This window comes from Callorhinchus milii, unplaced genomic scaffold, assembly GCF_018977255.1.
Source record: "Callorhinchus milii isolate IMCB2004 unplaced genomic scaffold, IMCB_Cmil_1.0 Scaffold3, whole genome shotgun sequence".
Classification (NCBI taxonomy): Eukaryota; Metazoa; Chordata; class Chondrichthyes; order Chimaeriformes; family Callorhinchidae; genus Callorhinchus; species Callorhinchus milii.
Window position 1 is genome coordinate 44491382 of NW_024704744.1, and position 24899 is coordinate 44516280.

The 24899-nt window shown below is 38.2% G+C and overlaps 1 protein-coding gene across 2 annotated transcripts in view; it reads right to left on the reverse strand.

Moving 5' to 3' along the window:
• Nucleotides 1–24899, reverse strand: part of hbs1l (HBS1-like translational GTPase) — an 88646-nt gene that overhangs the window by 43421 nt on the left and 20326 nt on the right. The window contains exon 5 of one of the 2 annotated variants that reach the window (XM_007893022.2): nt 22376–24322. The exons of the other annotated variant lie outside the window; for it this stretch is intronic. Within the exon in view, the coding sequence (XP_007891213.2) occupies nt 22803–24322 (1520 nt within the window). The 3' untranslated portion in view covers nt 22376–22802. Of the gene's footprint in view, nt 1–22375; nt 24323–24899 lie in introns of those variants that run through there. 2 annotated transcript variants of the gene reach the window in all.

Consider the following 24899-nt stretch of genomic DNA (forward strand, 5'->3'; position numbering starts at 1 on the left):
AAACTTTTTTTTAAAATTACAGATTTGCATTCCAAATTCTTAAAAGGCTATGATAAAATCAATGTATATTTATTCAGGACAGAACAAAGGATGCAAACTTCAAGAAATTAAACTTTTGAGAATCTATAAAAGATGCTCATACGTCAATCTCAGAACATCTACAAAGCATACTCTTTATAGGTTTGCTGTGTGACGGCATTGCAGACTTAGCACTGCACTAACCAGCAGTGTCAAGAAAGGATGAATGGAGAAACCACATGACAAATGGGGTGGCAACTTCTTAATCACTACACCTTTAATTAGTTCCCCAAAAAGAATTTCAGTTCCGCCAATTACATTTATAGTACTTAATATAACCCATAAATTGTTCCAGACAACTTAATAGTTGCACAATTCTTGTAATTGAATCAAATGTAAAAAACGTTCCATAAACCAGAATCAGGTGATTCACAAAATTCTGAGCAGGTCTACTCTTCTTGGCAGCTGTCCTTGTGTTATTTTTGTCAGCCAGGTGTCTGACACATACGGAAACCCGTCACCATCCTTAAGAGTATCAAACCAGACAGAGTGCCACATATGAATGCCAAATACACCTAGAAATGTCCGTGTTTCTGGAATGAAATGTCCCATCTCCTAGAGGGACATACTCTGCTTACCAGGATCGCCTTCCTCCACCTCCGCCACATTGACTGCCTCCGACCGTCCCATACCCCACATGCAGCTGAGCCCCTCAAGCATGCGTTTGTCACCTCCTACCTGGATTATTAAAAAGGAACTCCTCGCTGGTCTCCCCAGCTCCACTATTCAAAAGATCCAGCTCATTCAGAACTCTGCCACCACATACAGATCCGGACCAAACGCCGTACCCACATCTCACCAGTTCTGGCCAGGCTCCACTGGCTTCCCATCACCGAATGGATCGACTTCAAGATCCTCACACTCGTGTTCAAATCCATCCACTCCCTGGTACCTCCCTACCTCTCCAACCTCCTCACTCCCCAATCCAGAACCCGATGCCTCCGCTCGACTGGCACCAGCCTCCTGCTCGTCCCTCACACCCTCTGCTCTACCACTGGAGGTTGCGCTTTCAGCCACTACACCCCAAAACTGTGGAACACTAACCACAGTTCCCTCAATCCCTCTTCCTTGCTCCTTCTCTCCCCTTTTTCAAGTCCCGCCTGAAAACCTTCCTTTTCGACCGTACTTAAGGTCACCTCTCCTCCCTGGCTTGGAGTCAGGCTCCGCCACTGTTACGTGCTCTGAGATGCTACCCTGCATAATTATATAAGTGCAAGTTGTTGTTGTTACCTAATTCCAGAGAGTAAGAGGACCAGGATGGTAAAAGTGTGTTAGGGTACTGCTGGTGTTTAACCAGTTAATACTGCATAGCTTGCCTTTGAATACACTATCTGGAAAAGCTTCCTGCTGCTTGTCCTGCTTGGAACCAGACAACCCATTGGGTCTCTGCCTTGCACAGTTAACGGGAGCTGAGTGGGAAGAACACCTCCTCCCAGTGACAACTCCGTCCCTCCAAGTCCTGCTGATGAGCCCGGCTGGAGAGGCTGCCATCATAAGTGCCCTCGGGTAATGTAGACCTGTCTTGACTCAGGAACCAGACCCCTGAGATTGCCCCAGAGGACTGACTTGATTCTGACATTCTGTCGCTGAGCACATTACTTTGGAGGCAGTTCGGTTCCAAGGAGATCCCACTTAACTCATGCTTTGCCTGTGGAATCCATTATTGAACAATTTTGTTTTTCTGAAGTTGCTTTTGCAGGCATTTTTAGAATACGATGATGGATATATCCTAACTACAGGGCATTAATACCAAGATGTTAAAGTGTTTTGAGGCACTACCCGCTTGAAGGGTACTATACAAGTGCAAGCTGTTGTTGTTAAATTCAGGCAGGCAAATCTACTGCTTCAATGATTTATGATAATGAACGTGGCACCAGTTGTCGGTGGAGATGAGGGATACAAAAAAATTAATCCGAAGTGCAAGGACAACTATACTGTATAGAAGCTTCACCATTTTTATTGGGTAAATAATTCTTTTGAGTTAAAAATGATACCACCATGACCTTTCAAGCTTTGTTTCACTGAGGACTAAGGAGAGCTCTGTGCAAACACAAATAAGCAAATGTACATAACTCCCCTAACTGGTGGTGGTGTTGTTGAACCACTCGAGAGCTTTAAGGGACAATTTATAAGCTATATCAGATTGTCGTCTAACACACAGATTTACATCAGTCGGTTGGTTTGCAGATTATGCAGTAGAACTCGGAACAGTTGATAGACCATACCATTTTTCTAGACAAATTGTTCACCATACTGGTACAAACCTAGCAACCCTCTTCAATGGGTTATGTCAGCTTCCTCTAGGCCTCTGTAGGGGTTTCTACAACAGCTCTGAGTCAGCATCCTTTCCCCTTGTAACCCTATCTTCAGTATCAGCCTTTACACTTTCACGCAAGGCTTACAATTCTGCTTCATAAGCATGTTGGAAGCTTTCAGCATTTTGCTTGTTCACTTTCCTAAGTGTAACTGTGAGTATCTCTGGAATGTTCAACAACATGTGGCACACAGTTATCTAGCGAGTCCTGTGATTAACATATTCATATAGAAGGCATCATGACTCGTGCATAGTTGCTAGAAATAAATTATTTCCTCTATATTGATATTGCGTCATATTGCACCTGCACAAGTCATGTCATTTACCAAAAGCAACAATGAAAAATTGTTAAATCCAATCAAAAATATGCAGCTTCACAGAATTCAGAATGCTGTGAAAGAATTCTGGTGCAGGAAGTAAGGATGATTGCTCAGGCCCTCAAGACACTCCTCAGTTCTCAGTTCTGGTAGCAATTCCTTGCAGGCAATCCAGTGCAGTCAGGACATGACTTATCTAGTTGGTTGGTAACATGCATATCCATGTCCAATCCATTATGCATTCAGAATAATGTACTAATGCGATGTACTACTGTGAGAAAGACATCACTATTATTGGATATATGGTCTGCAAAATCATTTGAAAACAATCATAGCCATTAAAATCAATTTGAATTGTATTGATTTTATAATATTCACAGTTCACATCACATAATTCAAAATTTTGAGCATCAAAAAATTAACTGGATTCACTCGCAATACAAAGATGTCTACCATTAGATTAAACCTATATCAGAATTTGCACATTGCATTAATAACAACAAAAAACTGTCATTGACCACATGGCTGCAAGTCATTGCAAAAAATTACATTTGGAATACCTCTACTTAATATTTTTAAGTAACTTTAATTCACACAAATTATTCAAGATTGCATCTTCACGATTACTGATATTTTCAGCCCCCCCAAAAATTCTGCTACATTATGAAATGGCATTTAAAAGTAAAACACAGGTCAAAAATTAGTAAGATTTAAACACTAATGAAGATAGATTATCTTGACTTTAGGAAGTTGAAAAGAATTATTAACATTCTTTAGTTTTGTTATTAAAGGTTAAGCTAGGCAATTAAATTAAGTAAGTCCCTTCCCTTCAAAATCTTGATCCTACATAATGCAAATATTACTTTCAAAGCTGTTTCAGTATTTCCACTGCTGTACTCAGCTCTTCTTAAACAGAAAAGTTGGCTGGTATCACATCTGGCTTGTTGATACCTTGGCCCCGGCCAAGAGAATAGTCATTAGTTGGTCATTCATATATAAATGGATGAATTCTCTATTTCTATCAGTTAATTATATAGGAAATGAGTTTTGTAAGAACAAACAATCACTTAAAATGTGAAAATAAAAATCAACAAATTGCAATGCATGGGGACAAGAATGGTCCTTCTTTTCAATCAGGAATTATGTCCTATTAGTTGACTAAGTATATTAAGAAGTGGGCTTAAAAATGTCACTAAATATCTGGACTTTGCCATTTTTTGCAGGGTCTTGGGGAATCATTCTAGAAACACTGAATATATTTCTCAAACCCTGGGTCATAGTTTTGAAAACAAATTTATCATTTGGAAAAAAGTGGTGGCTGCAAACATTGCAAGTAAAATCATGTGGAATTGTTGCAGAAAGTGCTTAGGCAAGAGAAGACACATTTTGAATGATAAAAGCTTTTAACAGGACATGTAGCTCCTAAGAAATGCATATGGTAAATGTTATTAATTTTGTTCATGAAAAAGTAAGAATCCAACAGCATGGTCTCAAGTTCTAGTGCCATAAACTCACTTGATCTACATAGCATGTAGATGGGCGGATGTGAAAAAATGCAGATGAACTATACAATCACTCTATGAGACATCTTGTAGATGTGATAAGGCGCTATATCAAATGCAGGAATTATTATTATAATACACTACACTGGTTATACAATAGAGCCCTGCTATAAAAAGGTTGTTGGGATCCATAAAATCTTACAGTGGACACGAGAGCCAGTTTTACTGAGCATATGCCCAACAGGCCGGTTTGCTACCTGAACTTCCAGGTCATGAGATTTCTATCAATTTCCTCCGTGTTCCGCATGCACAAAGCAGGAAGCGATGTTGGCCATGTTTTAGAGCCCAAATCTAAAAATCGTCAGCCTCCGGGCAATCAAGTTACTGTCCATGTCACTTCCTGCACTCTACGCATGACAACCTAATAATGATGACCTAATAATAGTCAGTGATGACCTAATAATAATTAATAATTAATATTAATAATAATCTGGAAGTTGGCCATTTTTGCATGCGAGTCAGTTGGCTAGTGGGAAGTATGTGGGCAGAATGAACATATGCAGAGTGAATGGAGTCCATATTGCAACCGCATTATAACCAAATGCAAGTTATAAAATGGCACATTATAACAATGCCACATTGTATGTAGAAAAATAAAGGATGAAGAACGCAATATATTTTCATAAAAATACATTTTATACAGTTTAATATAATCCAGTAGTGTTTAATTTATGGTGAGATCGATTTCTCATATTTAGATCAAATATTTCTATAAAAATACACTATAACAAAAATCACAAGTTCATCCTGAAATAAAGTTATTGAACAACCACATGCAAAATTGTGTTACCCCTTACTTAGACACATGAAAAAAAGGAAATGTACCTAACGACCAACTCGCTCTCTCCTGGGGTTACGGGGGAATATTCAGATGTTTGTGGATGGTCGAACTCAGAAGACCAATGAGGAACGTATTTGATAAGCCAAAATACGAGATAAAGGTAAGAATCAAGGTTTCAACTGTGTTTAGTGTGAGATAGAGTGAAGGTGGAAATGTGATAAATGTGAAAAGAAGCAGCTTTGGTCTGGATCCAAACGTGAGGCAGAAAGGAGAGATGAGGAACAAAACCAAATGCCAAGGTTGTGCACTGGTTCCAGTAATTTGAGAAGAGGGGTTAGGGAGGTTGAGGAGATGAGATATGGAAGAGAGAAGATGTTGGCAGAAGCTGAGGAGGGTGGCTTCTCTAAGAAATTGAGGCTCATCCAGACTTTGATGTCTGACGTATAAACAGAACATAGTGGAATCAAGGGTAGAAGTGGAAAAGCAGAATTGGGTGTCACTCGTGGAAGTTAACACCGTGTTTGTGGATGATGTCATCAAGACACAGCGTGCAGATAAGGAAAAGGAGGGGATTGAGGACAGCCCTGAGATAATCCGTAGGAGCATAGAAGGGCAGGAGGCGATTCCAGTGAAGGAGACAAAGTGGAGACAATAAGTCAAATAGGATTGCAATCAAGACTGCAGTTCTACTAAGGAGGAAAGGCGATTGAGGAAGATGAAATAGTCAATAGCAGCAGAGATTGAGGTGGACAGAAGGCTGAGGGGGGTGCTGATGGCATGAGGAGGGGATCAACATAAGGTAAGGAAGGAAGAGGAAACAATTTAAAACAATGAATTTAATATAGGATTTGGTGTATTTGGTGTTTAAAACAAGGGGAAAAGAGCCATTTTGCTATTGTTACTCAATCACAGATGGAGTGAAAATGTATTTAAAACCCTATCAAGCTACATTTATCAAAATGACCATCATATAAATATACCCTGGCAAGACTGTACTTAATTTGCACAACTCAAATCAACTGGTCACAGAAAAAAAAAGGCATCAAGATTTGTTCTATTTATTTTCATGAAGCACATTCTACATCATATAAAGGTTGTGTGTTTTTCTTAAAAGTGAAAAGAACTTGAGGTTTTACGTATAAAACTTTAACAGATCCTATCATGTAGGGGAATTATTTTCAGCTTGTTACTTTTTAAGTGAAAACTAAAATGTCTGCAACCACAGTACCAAAGGTTTTTTTTTGCAGATAAAGATCTCCAATTGGCCCAGTACTCTAGCATGTAAAAAGAAAAAAAATTAAACTTTGCACCAGGATTCAAAACATCAATACTCGTGTTTGCGTCAGAATTTTTTTCTTTTTTCAAAAATAGAAAAAAAACATGAGTGGTACATTTTTTCCGATGTAGGTGTATAAAACGTAAAGTACTAAGTGACAATGTGTCAGTGGCATTTTTTTTCTGTGAATTTGAGAACTACTTCCTGAAGAAAACCCACACAGTTTGAAGAAAACCCACAGTTTGAAGACGATCATTCAATTAGTTCCACTGCTATTGCTCACCACTAGTCAAATAGCCAGGAACCCTCCAGAAAATGTACTCTAAAGGACCTGTGTTTGAACATTGTAAGGCTGCAACACTGATGGCAAGATTTCATGAACTTAGTAATGAACTAGAAAATTTTCTAATTTACACATGAAAAACAATTGTTGAATCACAATTGCTGATTCTATAATTATTATCATTTATTTCTTCAACATTATTTGTAAACATCTGTATGCATCTGTGTTCTTTTAGAATCTTATCAGCTCAAAACTTCTCAGAGCACTTCACAGCTACCATCCATATACAGTGATGACTTCCAGCCGTTTACACGAGCAAAGTCCCATAAATAGCATGAGGTGAATGACTAATCCTGGACACCAGAAGAAAGTCCCCATTGCTTTTGGACAGTGCCACAGGTTCCTGTGCTGACATTTTGTAGATGGACATGAGTGCACTAGATGTCCAATGGCAATGCGCCCTGGTATTCTGGCAGCAGAACTCAAAAGTTGGAGACTAGGAGACCTCCCAACCAAGCTGTTTGAGTTCAGTTAAGATAATAATAATGCTTCCATCGATATAGCACCTTATCACGTCTTCAAGAAATCTCAAAGCTCTTCATAGGATTTACTGTAAAGTGAATTGACTGTTTATTTTGAGGGTGAAATGCATCAGCCAATTATGCACAGTAGTGTCCCACAAACAGTCATGGATTGAGTGACCACAGTATTTTTTGGAAGAGATTATAACCAATATGCTACAGGACTCCATTTTAATGTCACTCTCTCTTTCTCTCTCTGCAGCTTGTTCATTCAGCCATGCCACACAAACACACACCAAGTGTGCTGGCATTCTGGCTATAACACTGGTATCTACCAGACAAAGTGGAAAATTGACGAGGCACATCCCATCCAAAAAAGACAGTCCAATCTAACCTAACCAATTACCACGCCATATGCCTCCTCCCAATCATCAGCAAAGTGATAGGAGTCATTAACAGTGCCATCAAGAAACACCTGCAATGACATGCTTCTAAACATTCAGTTGAGGTTCTGTCAGCACCACTCAACACCAAACCTAATCACAGCCTGATCTAGACATGGACTCAGGAGTTGAACACCAAAAGAATTGAGAGAAACTCCCCGGCCATCAAGGCAGCACTGACTGTCTATGGCACCAAGGAGCCCAAGCAAAACTGAGGTCAATGGCATTCGGGGGGAGGGGGATGGCCAATGGCTGGAGTCCACAGGAGAATGACTGTAGCTGTTGGATGACTGAAGGGACAGTCCTGGCATAAAACTGCCCAACCATATTGGCTGCTTTATCAATGTTTATCCCCTCCATCATAGGGTCAAGAGTGGAACTGTTCACTGATAATTTCATTGTTCATTGAGTCTACTTCCAACATCTCTGACAATGAAGCAGCTCATGCCCACCTGCAGCTAAACAGGCTTGAGCTGACAAGTAGCAGATAACATTTGTATCAAATAAGTGCCAGGCTATGATCCCATAGCCAACAAGACTAACCCAGGCACCTCCTCTTGACCTTCAATGGCACAACCACTGCCAATACCCCCACTATCAACGTCCTGGAGGGTCACCATTGATGAGCAAATTATCAACTAACTGTACCGTTGCAGCTTCGCTTGCAGCCAAAGGATCCAATATGGAATGTAGATTGACACACAGACATTTCATCTTTATCTCTACTCAACTGGGAGGACTCCTGTGGGAGGACTCCTTTTGGGACGACTCAGTGGGAAGGCTCGGCACTTTAAAAATCTAATTTTGTCGTTGTTGCCATGGCTTAGCATTGTCTGTGGTCTTTATTTTGTTCCCGCTACTTGGGCTATGTGCATGCTCGGTGATGCAGGATGCCACAGTGCCACGGTCAGCCAGTGCGGCCACCAAGTGTAACTGCAGCGAAAAACGCAAAACTGAAAATAACTCCTGAATGATAGGAGTTACCCGAAAACAAATATACCCATGTCACTCCCAGTGGCAAGACCTTTCCAATGTGGTATACATCATTTTTGTACATCAATCGGTTATTGAGATCCTTGTTGAAGCCCAGACAGACATTGTTGTTTTATTTATATATATATATCAAGAAGATAAAAAAAATCCTTGCATTTGGTATAGCGCTTTTTAAGTCTCAAAGCACTTCACAGCATTGTAATGATAATAGTGGTGGGTGAACCCAGAAGCCCATTTGACACAACAATGTCCCACAAAAAGCCACATCAACACTCTGGTTATAAGAGTAAGGGAAAGGCTAGGGTACTTTGTTAAGAGTGGCTCACCACCGAACTCAACATTCCTTTACCTCGAAGCTCAAGTCCAAAATGTGAATGGAATTCTCACTACTCACCTGCATGGATGCAGCTAAAACAACTCTGCACCATTCAGGAGAAAGCAGTTCACTTGTTCAGCATTCAAGTCAAGAATCACTCCCTCTCTCACACAAACACTTTGTGGCTGCAGTATAAACTATCTACAGAATATACACAGCAGCAACTCATAAACCTTGCTTCAACAGCACCTTCCAGCCCTGTGATCTCTACCATCGAGGAGAACAAGAACAGCGGTACCATTGGAATACCACCACCTCCAAGTCACTCACCATCTGATTTGGACATATTACAGTGTTTCTTCATTGTTCCCATTTCAAAATCCTGGAACTCCTAACACAACATCAATATGGAAGCATCATCGCTAAAAAATGTTTTGGGGTCAGCCAGGTGTTTGATCCATGCGGAAACCCATCACCATGGTTAAGAGTATCCAAACCAAACTGTGATTTCCATGCATCCCACCTAGACGTGGAAATCCTCGAGATAGAGAATTGGGATGGAATGTGATACATCCTGCTTTCCTAATTCTGGAAAGTATAAGGCCCAGGTTGGCAAGAGCCAAAGCTTGGTAACCCAAACAAAGTTTTCATTATTACATTTACTTTACATTTATTTATCTTCCTGTCACCTGACTTAGCTTTGTGTATACATATTACCCAATTCCATAAATATCCAAAGTTCCCATTCAAGAAATAAGAGTCCAGTTTCCAATTAACTGGGTAGATGGAGTTATGATGCTCCTAGTTTAACGTGGCAGAAAGAATGCTTCAGCCAGGAATATCTCCTCAACTAGTTTTCTCTCCATTGATCGATACTTTCTAATTCCAGGTTCTTATGTGAACCTTCAGGATTCTAGCACTATATCTATAGGAATTCAATTATAAATGAAAGCATTAAAGCTTGGATAAGTGCTCACAGCTCTGAATTGTAGCTCCAACATACATTAAAAATAATAGGATAAGCTACAAAGCATTTTAAATTCTGGTGGAAAAAGTTTTTCAGTTATATTTTAGACAAAGAACATTGTTCTGCACATGCAATTTTAAATTCAAGAGCTTTTATTTTCAAAATACGATCATTAAAATAGCTTATTTGCAGTAATTGTTTTACACAAACCAAATCTCCAACCAAATTAACTTCCTTCAATTTCAGAATTTTTATCTACAAACATTTGCAAAAAATAATCAGATCAATAAAAACATTGGTTCAAACAAGAACTTTACATTTTAAATAACAAAATGTACCTGTTAACAGGTTTTAATCCAACTTGAAAAATTGGAAAATCAGTGTAAAATTAAGTTGTAGTAAAATGTGTGATTTATCATACATACACCAATTAAAATTTGCTTAGTCAATTTAATCAACCCCACCTCTCCAAATTAAAATATAGTCAAGTGTTTTTTGTAAGTGCAAATCTTGAGCACTCATTTGAAAAAGGTACATCAGAAGTAGGCTATTGTTGCACTGTCAATAACATCTCTCTGCTCTGCAGAAGAATTGATCCAACCTCTATTTTTATTATAATGAACTTGTATTCCATTTTGGATAAACGATTCTTTCTATGATGTCAACATCCATAGAACAGGAAATACCCATATTATAATATTCCCCACTGGCTCAAAATCACGTAACTCAATTGTCTCAGTGAAGCTTTCCAAATGTAAATTCCAGTGATCATCAAGCTTTGCAATTTTCAGCAATTGTTAGGGTTGGAACAGTCCTGGTTATTAAATGCAAGATCTCATTTTTAAATCCTTAAAGGTGGGAAGGCGGGTGGACAAAGCAGTCAAGAAATTTAATGAAATCCTACGTTTTATAAATATGGACAAAGAATAGAAAACCAAAGAGGCAATAGTAAACTTATATAGATCGTTAGTTAGACTGCAATTAGAATATTGTGTGCAGTTTTGATCACCCCACTTTAGGAAGGATGTCAAGGCAACAGAATAGGTGCAGAGGAGATTCACTTGGACACTAGCAGGGGTGAGTGGTTTGGGCTATGAACTGAGACTGAAGGAACTTGGACTCTTCCGATGGAGCAAAGAAAAAAAAGATGTTTTTTGGAAATTTACCATTTTATAATATGGACAAATGTAGCAAGCTTGAAAATGTTCCCTCTTTTACCAGAACCATTTATATATTTACAAATACTACCAATGGAATTATACTGGAATCTGGTAAGACCTTAATAAGCGCATCCATAAGTGCCATGTAAAATGCACTGCATCGTGAGACTTGTGTTATTTATCAACTCACAAATGCAAACAATTCAGTACAACTGTTTAATTTTTTAAAAAAGCATAGATGAAATTTCAAAAAAGCTAGACAAGTTACTTCCTCCTCAAATAAAAACCCAGAGTGCTCAAACAGCAGTTTTACACTATTCAAACAGGAACAGTTCAGATTTAGTTAACTCAAATCTTGCAGATTATATGCAGGCAAATGAATGGGTACACTACCTGCTATTTTGCATTGTGCAGGTGAAATGTCAAAGTAAGACAACTAAAGAAACAATGCATAAGGTTAGGGCAAAGTATTCATTCAAAACTCGTCATTATACCTTTCTTTTAAAAAAAATAAACACTCAATCCACTACTGTTTGTGGGACACTGCTGTGCGCAACTGGCTGCCGCATTTCGTCCACAAAATATAAAGTCAATTCTCTTTACGGTATATTCCATGAAAAGTTTCAGACGTCTCGAAGAGGTAATAAAGTGTTATATCAAATGTAAGGATTTTTATTATTATTATACTTATTTCAGCTTCATATGAACAGATTTTCAGAACAATTACGGAAATGAAGATATGAAGCAGCCAGTTTTACATTTGAGCCTTTAAGAAAATCATAATATTGTACACGTTTCAAAGTAGTGCAACACTGACAATGGATTACTCCAGAACACCAGTCTAAATTGTAATCTGTTGTTATTGTCTGTTGTCTGCTAATACTATCAGATATATATCTTCTCCTGAACAATTAGCAGCCTTGATGATATTAGCAATTTACTGCAAACTGCTCAGGAAATTCAATGCTTAAAAGTGTTGAATAGAATTTATTTATTTTTAAAAAAGGAAAACCTCCCCGCAGATTTTATTCGTGGAGTCCTGTAGCTCAGTGGTTAGAGCACTCGCTTTGTAAGTGAGAGACCTGGGTTCAATTCCAGACAGGGCGAAACCTTGGGCAAGTTTCCTTACTCCACACGCCTAATAATAATTCCTCCAAAACAATAATAAATTGGTCATTTTCAATCTACGACTGTTTGTGGGACATTGCTGTGCGCAATTGGCTGCCGCGTTCGCCCACAGATATACAGTCAATTCACTTTACAGTGTGTTCTGTGAAGCGCTTTGGGACGTCCTCCCGACGTGAAAAGCGCTATATCAAATGCAAGGATTATTATTATTACTTCTTATCAAACAATGCACCAAAAACTTCCAGGTGCTTTCACACCTTTTTAAAAAATACTAAATGTTTGGTCCCACACTGGTAAACCACTGAAACCTCTCCCTCTTTTGTGTGATATGTACACCTGCAAACTACCAGCCAAAACCTTGAGATGTAGACTGCAATCCATAAAAGTAATATGCACAAACCATGGAATAAATGCAACTGAAAACTATATGTCGTAGTATAAAGAAGATGGCATAGGTTTGTCAGTAAAGAAAAATGTTTGAATTCCTTTGAAGCACTTTCAATGAAACGTCTGGAAAAATAAAACCTTTTTTCTTGTTCAATAAACATGGTTGTGTCTTTCAGTTGTTATACTGCTCATTAAAATAGTTACAAATTTATATTGCTAACAATGTGAAATGGAAAGGTACAATTTAGATAAAGTGCTGAAACATATTTGCAAGCAGTTATCTATGCAATGTGGGCTGCTTTATTTCCAGCTAGAAATATGTTGAGTGCAACTCACATTTTATAAACAATACTTGCATTTGACATAGTGCCTTTCATATCTTGAGGATGTTTCAAATGCTTCACAAGATTTTACAGTAAAGCATAGTGACTGTGTGTTTTGTAGGAAAACATTTGAATGTGCCTGAGCCAAACTCAAATATCTCGTGTTTTCAAAGGTACGAAACTGCTAAATTCAGACATCATAAATCACGACAGAAAAGCCTTACGCAGTTCAGTTATCCAAACTCTAAAGATTGTTTTACAGCTTCCAAGGGGTCAAATTGCCTTCTTCTGTGCTGTAAATTTCTCTGGTTCTATCAATGTGAAGCATGTTGGTACTAGGAAATTAAAATGTCTCCATTTTAGCCATCCACGGTCAACACCAATTCCTTGGTTATGTATAGCAAAATTAGATGCAGAGTATATCTTCTTCTACTCTGTCCTGGCAACACATCTGAAACAGTAGCTCCTCACAGGGCCCAATTAAGGGCACATTGTGTGCTGCGAGCTCATACCCTCTAAGAATACAGTTGAGGCCAATTATACTAACTCACCCAAACTAACTTTACATAGGACCGTTGCAGTCAACAGAGAAGGCATTCTTCCATTTGGACTGATTCAAATGCAGGCTCCTAAGATGAAGAGCCAATATGCTAACTACCTGTGCCAGTCCCCCAGAATCAACTGTATCCGGCATACCCAATCACAATTTAAAATTTATATAGATCACAACTCCCATTAAAGCTTTTTTGAATGTTTGTATCTACCTATAGTCTTTAACTATTTGTTTTTATTAAACTAAAGGCATCTCTATTCACCACAGGCTTAATTCATATCAACACTTCCTCATTGACGTATAAGCCTGGAGTACTATTTGAAACAGCAGTTCAGGTTTAGTTAACTCAAATGTCAGATTATATTCAAATGACTATTCTTCATAGCTCTGGCGGCCCATAATGCAGTGAGTTCCACAGAACATGGGTGTTACTTGTGATCACACAATACAATTTACATTTATACAGTGCCTTTGACATCAGGAGGACATCTGAAAGTATTTTACAAGACTGGCTAGGCAATGGGGGACACTGGGGGGGACAGACAGAAGGGAGGAGAAAGAGGAAAAGATAACCGAAGACCCAGTTACTGAGGTAAATCTTAAAGTGGACCTTAAAAGTGAGGAATAAGGGGGATGATCTGCCACCCTGGATGCGGGTTTCGAATCCAGCAGAAGAGGAAAGCAAATAATTCAGTTCCATTCCGCCAGGGGAGGGTGGAGTAATTTTGCAATCCCACCATGGGTACGACAGCAACAACTTGCATTTATATAGCAGGCTCACAATGGTTCAGCCAGAGGGAATCACTTCATGCAAACTGCTGTCCTGGCGCTGAATATCAACACTTCAGTGAAGTAGAAGTAGAATTCGACTGAATTACGATGAAGCTTTGTTGTAACAAGTTGGTTTGAATCCATAAAATCCCTATAACAAGGCATGATAATTGGTTTCACTGCAACTGTACACAGCTGGCCAGCTGAATCAGTACAGAAACAGTGATCTGAGGGAAGGCAAGGAGATGATTGTATTATCAAACTGAATGAAATTTTCAGCATTTCATAACATATTTCTTATGATAATTATAGAAAAGAACACATTATGAAACACTGCAAGTCCACTATAAGTCCACTGGAAATAAGTCTGTTGACCATCACATTAAAACCAGATGACCTTCTTCCTGATAGTTATCATATTCTTGCTCTCATCACAAATGGAAATATTTTTTTAAAAGAGGACCTGCTTATGGCAATAGAAATAATGAAGGTTAAGGGATCTCTATGGAGATCTTGGTTGGCTTTAAAGTTCATTCTGACCCCACGAAAAATAAATTACTCCATTCCCACTAATTTATTCATGATTACACTTTACACAATTTAAAAAACTCAATTTGACTTCTCATGAAGACATCTATGGTGATGCTTCAATTTCTCACAGCCCTGTAAAAAAACCTTTTCTCCATGAGGGAACTAAGGAGCGAAATATAATGAAATACTAGGTTGGGAGGGTACTTTCAGTTGCATTTTAGGTGCATAAAAGCCAAAGCAACTTGAGACCTCAAGTCAATGAGGTCTCAAGTTGAGGTCAGTGCTTACTTTAACCATCATTTTATTCTACATACAAGCATGACTGTCAATATTTGTAAGTTAGCTGCAAATTATAGACTTAAAAACTAAAACTCATTTTTGTATCATTGCCTTTAAGATCTAATTCTGCTTAATTTTGTACTATCTTTCTGCAACAATACAAATACTTCAAATACTGATCACTAACATTAGCACTCAGTTCTCTCATTCTAAGATACACAGTTCTCTCATCTAATGATTACATGTGCTTGAAGATGCCATTTTGGTCCATACCACAACTTAAAAAACATAGATATACTGAGCACACATCACTTAATTTGGTTTGGATCTGTGATCTGTGATCCAAACTATTAAGTCTTAATTTACTGGACACTATGAATGGACACTCTTTTCTACCTAAATCTTTTATCAAGAGGCGAAAACAATCAAAATGTATTTTAAAGAGGGTAAACACTCCCCTCTCACATTCACAATGTAAGTGAATATTGAATTATAATAATCCTTGCACAAGTTGTCAAGACGTCTCAAAGCGCTTCACATAATAGACTGGAAAGTGAATATTTTGTGGGAGAAATGCGGCTGCCAATTGTGCAAAGCAGTGTCCCACAAACAGTCGTGGATTGAGTGACTAAATTTTTTTTTGAGGGATTATTACCCCCCAGAAAGCCATCCACCAATCGACTAAGAACCGGGTTCCTACTTACTGCTAGGTAAACAGAGGCGCGTGACGTAAGGAAGCTTGCCTAAGGTTTCGCACCGCCAGGGAGTCAAATCTGGGTCCTCTCGCTGGCAAGGCAAGCGCTCTAACCACTCGGCTAGAGGACTCCACTTGTCTTTCGAACCAGCCCTTTTTGAAATTAGTACTGAAAACATTAGCAAGATTCACAAAAATCCCTCAAAAAAGGTATTGTGAAAGATTATGTAAAATCATGCAAAAGGCTGCAAAATGTCACAAAAAGGAAGTGCACACATGCATAGCACGAAGAGGACAATGGCCTAGTTTCAACACAATGTAGCACAGAAACAGCTTGCTGCTGACCAGCCACTTTATAATATTACAGGAAGACATTATTTGAGACAACAACAACAACAAGATTCCATTTATAAAGCGCCTTTCACGTCAGGAGGACGTCCCAAGGCGCTGGAGACCTAGATTCCCATTTATTTACATACAATTTACATAAAAGCCCTTCCAGGCTAATGTTTCTGATAGACATTATCTTTTTCATGATGACTAGCAAAGTAATAATAATTCTTGCAATTGATATAGCGCCTTATCACATCTTCTGGACGTCTTAAAAGCGCTTCACCCTTCACAGAATATACTGTAAAGTGAACTGACTATATATTTGTGGGTGAAATGCGGCAGCCAATTACCCACTGCAGTGTCCCACAAACAGTCGTGGATTGAAGTGACCAATTTATTATTTTTTTTCTTGAGGGATTATTTTCAGGTGTGTGTGTGGAGTAAGGAAACTTGCCCAAGATTTCGCCCAGCTGGGAATCGAACCCAGGTCTCTTGCTCGCAAGGCGAGTGCTCTAACCACTGAGCTACAGGACTCTGTGTAGCTCCGTGTATAGTATGCTACTTTACATCAGTGTGGGTCCAATGCTACTTTCAGAGCAGTAATAAAATTATAAATGTGAAAAAGATGCAAATATCACTGTAAAGAAAACTTTTGCACAATTCTTGCATTTGATATACTGCCATATCGAAATGTTGAAATGTCTCAAATTGATTCATAAGAAATAAAAAGTGTAAAGAAGTAAAAGTGTAAAGTAAAATTGTAGATGAACATAAAAAGATGCTTAAAGAATTGATCAGAACCAGTGTCTAAGGACACCTACACCAAAAGGTAAAATTTTTGAGGCAAATCACGTTTGCCGCTCTCCCAACAACCATGTTCCTCAGCTTAAATAGGCAACGAAGAAACAATGAAAAATATATTTTTTTTATAACTCATATCACTATCACACGCCTCTCAATGATGGACTTATGAGCAGCATAGACAGAGGCTTTCTCGCTCATCACATACCTGCTATCTTGTTCAGGAAATGAGAAGTGGAATTGCAATATTTACAGCTTATTTTGTCACTTTTGCCTTTGAACAAATATAACTCATTCATCATTTGAGTGCATGCCTTGTTTATAGAGAACATAATGAAGAAGTGTTTTCCTAGTTTTGAAGGGGTAACAAAGGAACTTTGAGAATGGGAGTAGGAATTGGGGAATTTATTGCTGAGCTGAAATTCAGGCATAGGAAAGTGTTCACCATATCAATCGTATCAAAGACACAGAATAGCGATCTTTGTCAAGGACGATATGACTGGAGGGCAAAGAGAGCTGAGATTCAAACCAGACGCCAAGGCTATGCACTGGTTCAATGAGTTGGAAAGAAAGGATAGGCAGAAAATTGGTACCAGAAGCAAGAAGGTGTTGTCAGGAGCAGAGGACATGGCTTCCATCTTATATAATAATTATCCTTGCATTTGATATAGCGCTTTATCACGTCTTCAGGACTCTCAAAGTGCTTCACAGAATAAACTGTAAAGTGAATGACTATTTTTGGGGCGAAACGCAGCAGTAATTTCACACAGCAGTGTGCCACAAACAATCGTGGATTGAGTGACCAAATTATTACTATTAATTTTAAAGGGATTATTACCCATGGTAAAGTGATCCACCAATTGACTAACAACCGGGTTCCCACCTACTTAGGTAAACAGAGGCATGTGGAGTAAGGAAACTTGCCCAACTTTCACCTTGCCGGGAATTGAACCCAGGTCCTCTCGCTTGTGAGGTGAGTGCTCTAATCACTAAGCGACAGGACTCCTGTTGTCCCTGTTCAGCTGAAAAAAGTTGAGGTTCATTCAGGACTTGAGGTTTAACAGGCAGAATCTGTCAGAATATCAGTGGATATGCAATCAAGGGTACATTTGGGTTTCACAAGCATACATGTATGGAAAGTAACCCATGTTTGTGGATGATGTCACCAATGGGAGCAAAGTAGATGAGAAGAGGAGGGGTCTGAGGATAGAATTCTGCAGTATATTGTAGGTGACCAGGTGAGAAGAAAAGCTACTGGAGGAAACAAAGTTGAGACATAGATCAAGTAGGATTGAAATAATTAAAGTGAAGTCCCATGGAGGTAGATGAGAGGAGAGGCAATCAACAAGGATAGAGTGGTTGATGGTGTGAAGGACAGAAAAGGTTAAGGAGGATAATAATTTTGATATAGTGGCTCACATCAACAGGATCCTTCAAAGTGTAGTGTAGTGACTGTGCAACTTTCCATAGCCAATCTTCTGCAGCACACAGAATGTCCCTCAAACGGTCATGTAGTGAGTGATCAAATGTATTTGGGGGATTGTTGGCAGGAGATCGGGAGAAACTCCCTTCTCTTTTCAAATAGTACCATGGGATACCTAATGTCCACCTGAATAAGCAGATGAGTAAAAGTACAAAGTCACAGAATGAAAGTAATAAGAACCCTTGCATTTGATATAGCGCCTTATCACATCTTCAAGACGACTCAAAGCGCTTCACAGAATATTACTGTAAAGTACATCAAAGAATTGAGAAATCCACGTCTCCCCATCCCAGAAATAATTTTCAGGTGATTTTCATGCCTAGGCCAGGCCTTGAACTTCAGTGTTTGTCCTTTCTGTAGCTGATTATTTTTCAAAGCTTCGTAAATTAACACAAGGAATTTTACCCATCTAGCTAGCAGGTAACATTACTGATTTGTGTATTCTGCTTTTCTGTTTGTGTCAGTTTTTTTTAAATGCAGAATTATTCAAAGTATTTTATTTTGTAAGTACAAAACACAAAATACTGCAGATGCTGGAATCTGAAACAAAATCAGAGAGGGCTGGGAAAACTCAGCCGGTTAGGCAGCATCTATAGAGAAAGGAAAGTGAGTCAACGTGAGTGAGAAAGTGAGAAACATTGACTCACTTTCCATTCTCTATAGATGATGCCTGACTGGCTGAGTTTTTCCCAGCCCTCTCTGTTTTTGTTAATTTATAAGTAATCTATTATATAAGGAAAAACAGTCAAGATAGATTTTTACAATATAATTTATAATACAAAATAGCACATTTCATGTTGGGAGGACATCTCAAAAGCACTGTTTTGGCACTTGAGCTGGGGGTGGAAGCCAAAGGGATGGGGAGGGGAAAGATGATTGAAAGTGTGGCCAAAGAGATATGCTTCAAAACTTTTGCCTAGGTTTCCCATCAAATTGTTCCATTCTTTCTTGCCCTCAGTGAGGGAACTGCGGGGGAGCAAGAGGAGTGGGATATAATTTCCTCTATACATACAACTGTTATGAAATTAAACCTTAATGAAATTGATTACATTTTAACAAAATGCATGGAAATTAGATCAAAAGATTCCTTTCGGTAAAAGACGGCTTTAAAAATGCATTTTATCTTAAATTTGTGTTTAGATTCTAAGGTAGATATCACTATCAGTACGTTTCACACATTAACAGTAATAGTACAATAAGAGGCTGTTATACACATATACTTGATGCGAAGGGTGACAAGTTTAATGTCTGAATTTGAATACAGTTAAATAAACCATTTCATTTTTGTGTCCTTTCAACCACAGTTGATGATTCTGGCCATCTATTGTGACCAAATGAGCTTTCAAAGTACCAATCCCCTCCCACCACCAAGAAATTGTAACATGGGGATATAAGACAAGCAATTTGGCTAAGTAGCACCAAAAAAAATCTATTCTATGATTGGGCATGTAATTATTAAAATATTTTAGTTTGAAAATCTAAAGTTTCTGCAATAGCATCCACTCTATTAATACGCTTAAACCATCTATTAAAGTCAAACAATTTATAGACATTCATCTACAAAATACAGTCACGTTGTATGGTAAATCCCTTGAGGTCCTTTGAAGTGTCCTCTCAATGTGAAAAGCACTATATCAAATACAATGATTATTTATTTATTCTATCACTTTGTTTTATTCAGAATATAAACTGAATATTCACTGGCGATTTGTGGTGGGGAATATAAATTTGTCTCTTTTGGAGAACTTCTTTGGCACTCAATGGCAACTTTGTCATTTGTGAATCATTTGGTTCCTTCTACATTAATTTACACATTACCAACAGAATAAAATCTAGATATTCTATACAAGATTAGATGACATAGTGGGTTATGATTGTCCATCTCAAAGCAGAGTTCAAAAAGAGCTCAGATTAATGCATTAGATCAGATTAAATTCTACTCATTGCTGAATATATTTTGTGTTTAACCAGCAGACATAGCTCACAGCACAAAACTCCCCACAATTCAACACAAACGAACATAAAGGAAAGGCATAATGTGAATGTGAAGTGCACTATACTAAATCCAAGGATTTTTTTTTGATATTTATTTTAAATTGTTCATTTTCTCCAGGGGGTGTTGGTGTTGGTCATTGTTGGAGTACAGTTCCACAGGTTCCGGCTACCTTTTCAAAGTGGACATTCTTGACACGTAAGCCTGGACAATGACAGTGGGTGGCCATTCAATGAGAGGTTCAAAGCGGAACCTAATATGGCACTCTTTTGATGACCAGACACATGCAATTCCAACAGAAATCCCAGGAAAACAATCAAGAGCAGGACCCCTGGCTAATATTGCTATCCCTAGCTAGAAGAGGGATGGGACAGCTGCTGTGTCTAATTCCTGCCTCAACTAATACCAGATAACTCAGCACAAACTAGGATACGACATATGGCTGACACCTTTGCCTACAAGACCGTGGGGGAGCTGTCTTGACAGTTCCTTAACAATCAGCAATTTTTCTTAAAATGCTTTATTTTTAAAAATGGACTCTTATCTTGGACTATTATTTGGGTTAAACATAATCTGAGAATAACAGTTTGCTAAAACCAATGATTTGCATACAAACGGACATTACTAATAACCACATAGTAAGTTTGCTACATCTTGCATACATTATATTGTGTTAGACTTCCAGATGAGAGGATAAAAACAGTTCTATTTTTTTCAAATGAGACTAAGAACAGATTTTAGGAACATTCCAAGTAGAATTGGGGACACAGAGGATCTAAATCAGGTTTGTTATTCCTAACATGAAATGTTTGGCAATAATCAATAAACAGTGCCATTTTTTGCATAAAGGCACATGCACCATTGAGAGCTTGAGTTATCGGCAGAGCAATAAGAAGCAACACCACACTGGAATGGACAGAGTTCTATTTAATGTCCTATTCTACTAAGCTTTCAATTTCAGCTATGAAATTGTGGGGAAGTATCCAGCAGAGGTCCGGCACCTTTGATAATTGTAAAGTCCTGTTTATAATAGCAGAACTAAATTATCATAAATAATTTATATTCAATATAAAATATAAAAGCATCCATTTTTCCAAAATTGGAGATCACTGATTGCAATTGCATCACAACTTCAAAATGTATTGAGATCCTGTAAACGGAAAATCTAATCTCACTGTGTGAAACCATTGTAAAAATACTTGCAAGTACATTAACTAAACTAAAATACAAGTTTTAATGATTTGTTTCATTAACACTTCTCATTGACAAATCCTTAGTTTTCCAATTCTTTCATACCAAATTGTGCCTACGTTCTATTTCCATGAAAATAACACTGACCTAAAAACATATTGAATGGCAAAGTTGCAAAATTATAAGCCTCAGCCCACAGTGAAACAATATCACTGACCAGCCTTATGCCATTTAGCTACAGGCTTTTCTTTGGAAAAAGAGTTTTAACTTTTCAAATTGCCATTTTATAATTTGCTGAAATAGGCGTACTTTAAGAGCCGGTATCATTAAATATAGCATCACTGAAAAAAGTTCATGCAATTGATCAAAGCTTCATCTGTAGTTTTAAGAGTGTGGAATATGCATTATAGAGAAGTGAAAAATAGCGCTCGCCCACATTAGCTAACAGGAGCATCATGTTCAAAAATATATATCATGCAGTTCAGCACCATGGAAATAACCTATCAGGGTCAACAGAATAGGTTGATTCGATATAAAGAACGAGGCGTGTATATAATCAACAACATGCTTAATTGTTTTTCTCTAAGGACAGACACCCAACTCTAAGGGCACATAACTTTACAAACAAGTCTGGAATACCAATCCTGTCTCCCTGATGGCAACACTCACTGTCCACTTCAGCAAGATACCAGAAAGCAACTGGTCAGTGGAACATTAATCCAAGTTTTGGTGTGTGTGACCATATCCCATACTTTTTCATGCTGGTTTTGCTTTTATAAAGAAAGGGAGGAATAAAACTTTGAACAGCTATTTCCTAAGTATATTCTTTACGTATGACAAAGGCAGCTACAAAGTTCCCCATAGAATAGCTGAAAAGATTACATTGTACAACAATGATTAGAAAACTGTATTTTATTACGGCTTAGAACTCCATTTAAAATCACGTGGAAACATGGCAATTATGACAATGCTGAACTTTTGTAAAATGTGACTAACAAGTAAAAATCTGAAAACTGTATTAAAAAAATAGGTCCAGAAAATATAATCTTATAGAGCATAAGAATATTTACATACAAACCTTAGCTATATGACTAAAATTTTCATCAACATTAGATCACAATGGTTAGTGACCAATCCCTGAAGAAAACTCATTTCAAAGAAGTATGTACAGCCTAAACTGATTGTAATATTTACAAATCAGTTGTTCCTATTACAATTTGCAAATAGTGGTCCAAACACAGAACGATGCTTGGATATGACAGTAAACCCACCTTTAACACTGGTTTAGAATGCAGTTCCATGCTTGTAAATAATCATCTTGGGCCTAATCCCTAGTAAAAGCTTTCTTCTGGCTGGCTTTTATAATATCGTCTGGAGAAGGTGTATTGAAATTAAATGGTTTTATTTCATAAAGAGGACATTGAGATTCTTGTGTTATTTCTGGAACTTGCCTGTTGTATACAAATGCCTTGTGAATACTAAATAAGGCGCCATTTCTTGTATTTTTAGGATTCTGAAAACACAGAGCTAGAGCAAACCAAGATGGTTTAGCACAACAACGTTTTGTCCAAGAAGTGGTTCTTGTTCGCTTTGAAAACTTGCGACCAATACTTGTGCTTCCCTTAGATGCTTTGCTGTTCTTCACCTTTGTATTTTGAGCAACAATTTTTTGAACAAGTGCATTTGAAAGCTCAACCTCAGGTTCAGAGGTCTGTGTTTGTGTGAGTATATTCAAATTAGCAGATTGAAGTCCTACGATATTTCCTGAACAATGGCGAATTTCAGCCACATTAAAAATAACATCTTTTGCTGCTGAATTTTCTGGCATTTGTGAATCACTTTCTGTGATCAAATCAAATAGTGACACATTTCCAAGTGCGTAAGTGTTCAATGGCTCCGAAGTTATTAAAGATGATAAAGACCCCATTAACGGATGTGTTCCCATTTTAGTTTGATGATCACTGGCTAACTGTGCCAATGATAAAGACTCTAATGGCAAGATTGCACTGTCTGGTGAGTGTATTCTCTGGCCCCACTCAGGAACTGAGAAAGAGTCACAGGGGCATGGGTTATTTTTGTTATGTTCCTCGATCAGATCAGCTAGTGATGGACTTCCACATTGCAAGAACAAATTGTTCCTCCCTAACATGTCTGTTGGACTACTTTGCGGAATTGAACCTAGATCATCAGCAAGTCCACTGCTTTTGTGCTGGTGTTCCTTGAGCTGATCAACAAGAGTTAAAGTTCCAAGTGAAGAGGCTAGGCGGTCAGGGTTTTGTGATGGTAAATTTGAAGTGGGCATGTTAGTTTGCTTTGAGAGGATAATGCAGGAGGGTTGCAAGACTTCATCCATATGGTTTTGCGACAATTCTGATTTTTCTGTTGCAGATACAATGGACTGTTCAAAGCCAATAGTAGTTTCACTACATAATTCTGATAAGCCACCAAAAGGTAAAACAGTTGATTTAACATTTTGGCTGTTGCTCCCTTCATGGTCTCTGATGAGATCTGCAAGACTTATACCTCCCAATAAATTTGCATTAGCCTGAGCAGCCAATGGGTTATTTACTGGCTGAATATTTGAGGTTTCTTTGATTAGTTCTGACAACGAAAGCCCCCCTGACATGTTCTCTGCTGAGGTTCCCTCCCCACCAATTGTATTTTCAGTCTTAGTAGAACCGCTCATTGTCATGGGAGCAGACAACAAACTTAACTCAGACTTGGTTGATAACAGACTACTTAAATCAAACGTTGAAGATTTATCTGTGTCATCCAACAAATCTGATGATAAACATGAACCTATAGGTTTAAAGGCTGAAGGTTGTGATGAATAAAATATGTCTCCTTACCTTACGATAGCCAGAAATGGTCAGAACAGGGACAAGAAACCAAGCAGGAAGGAGAATACCAGTCAAAGGCCCAGACGCAGTCCCCAATTTTATCGGAACAAAAGACGACGATGGGACCACAGAAAAGAAAGAAAAAAGGGCATTTTGTTATTAAAACTTAAAAAAAACATAACCTGACAATAATATCAAGATTCTTGCTAATTATATCAAGGCTCAGGTAATTTTGAATGGCACTGTAACACTGATGTCATTATTGTAATACAGTACTCCTAAACACATTCCATTCCTTATTTAAATAATGAGATGAAGATGGGTTTCAAAATACATCCTGCCCCCAACCTTTGAATAATGACAGCATCCAAAACCACTGAACCCTGGGTCCCACAATCCTGGATTTTCAACAAGTGGTGTGAGTCATTTGTGATCATTCTCGCATGTCAAAAACAGGCTTCCTGATCTTACTCAGGGGAGACTGGCAGAAATCAATTATCAATTCATCATCTCTGACCCCACACTTTGGAACTCTATCCCGCAATCCCTCTGCCTCAGCCCCTCTCTTGCCTCCTCCAAGT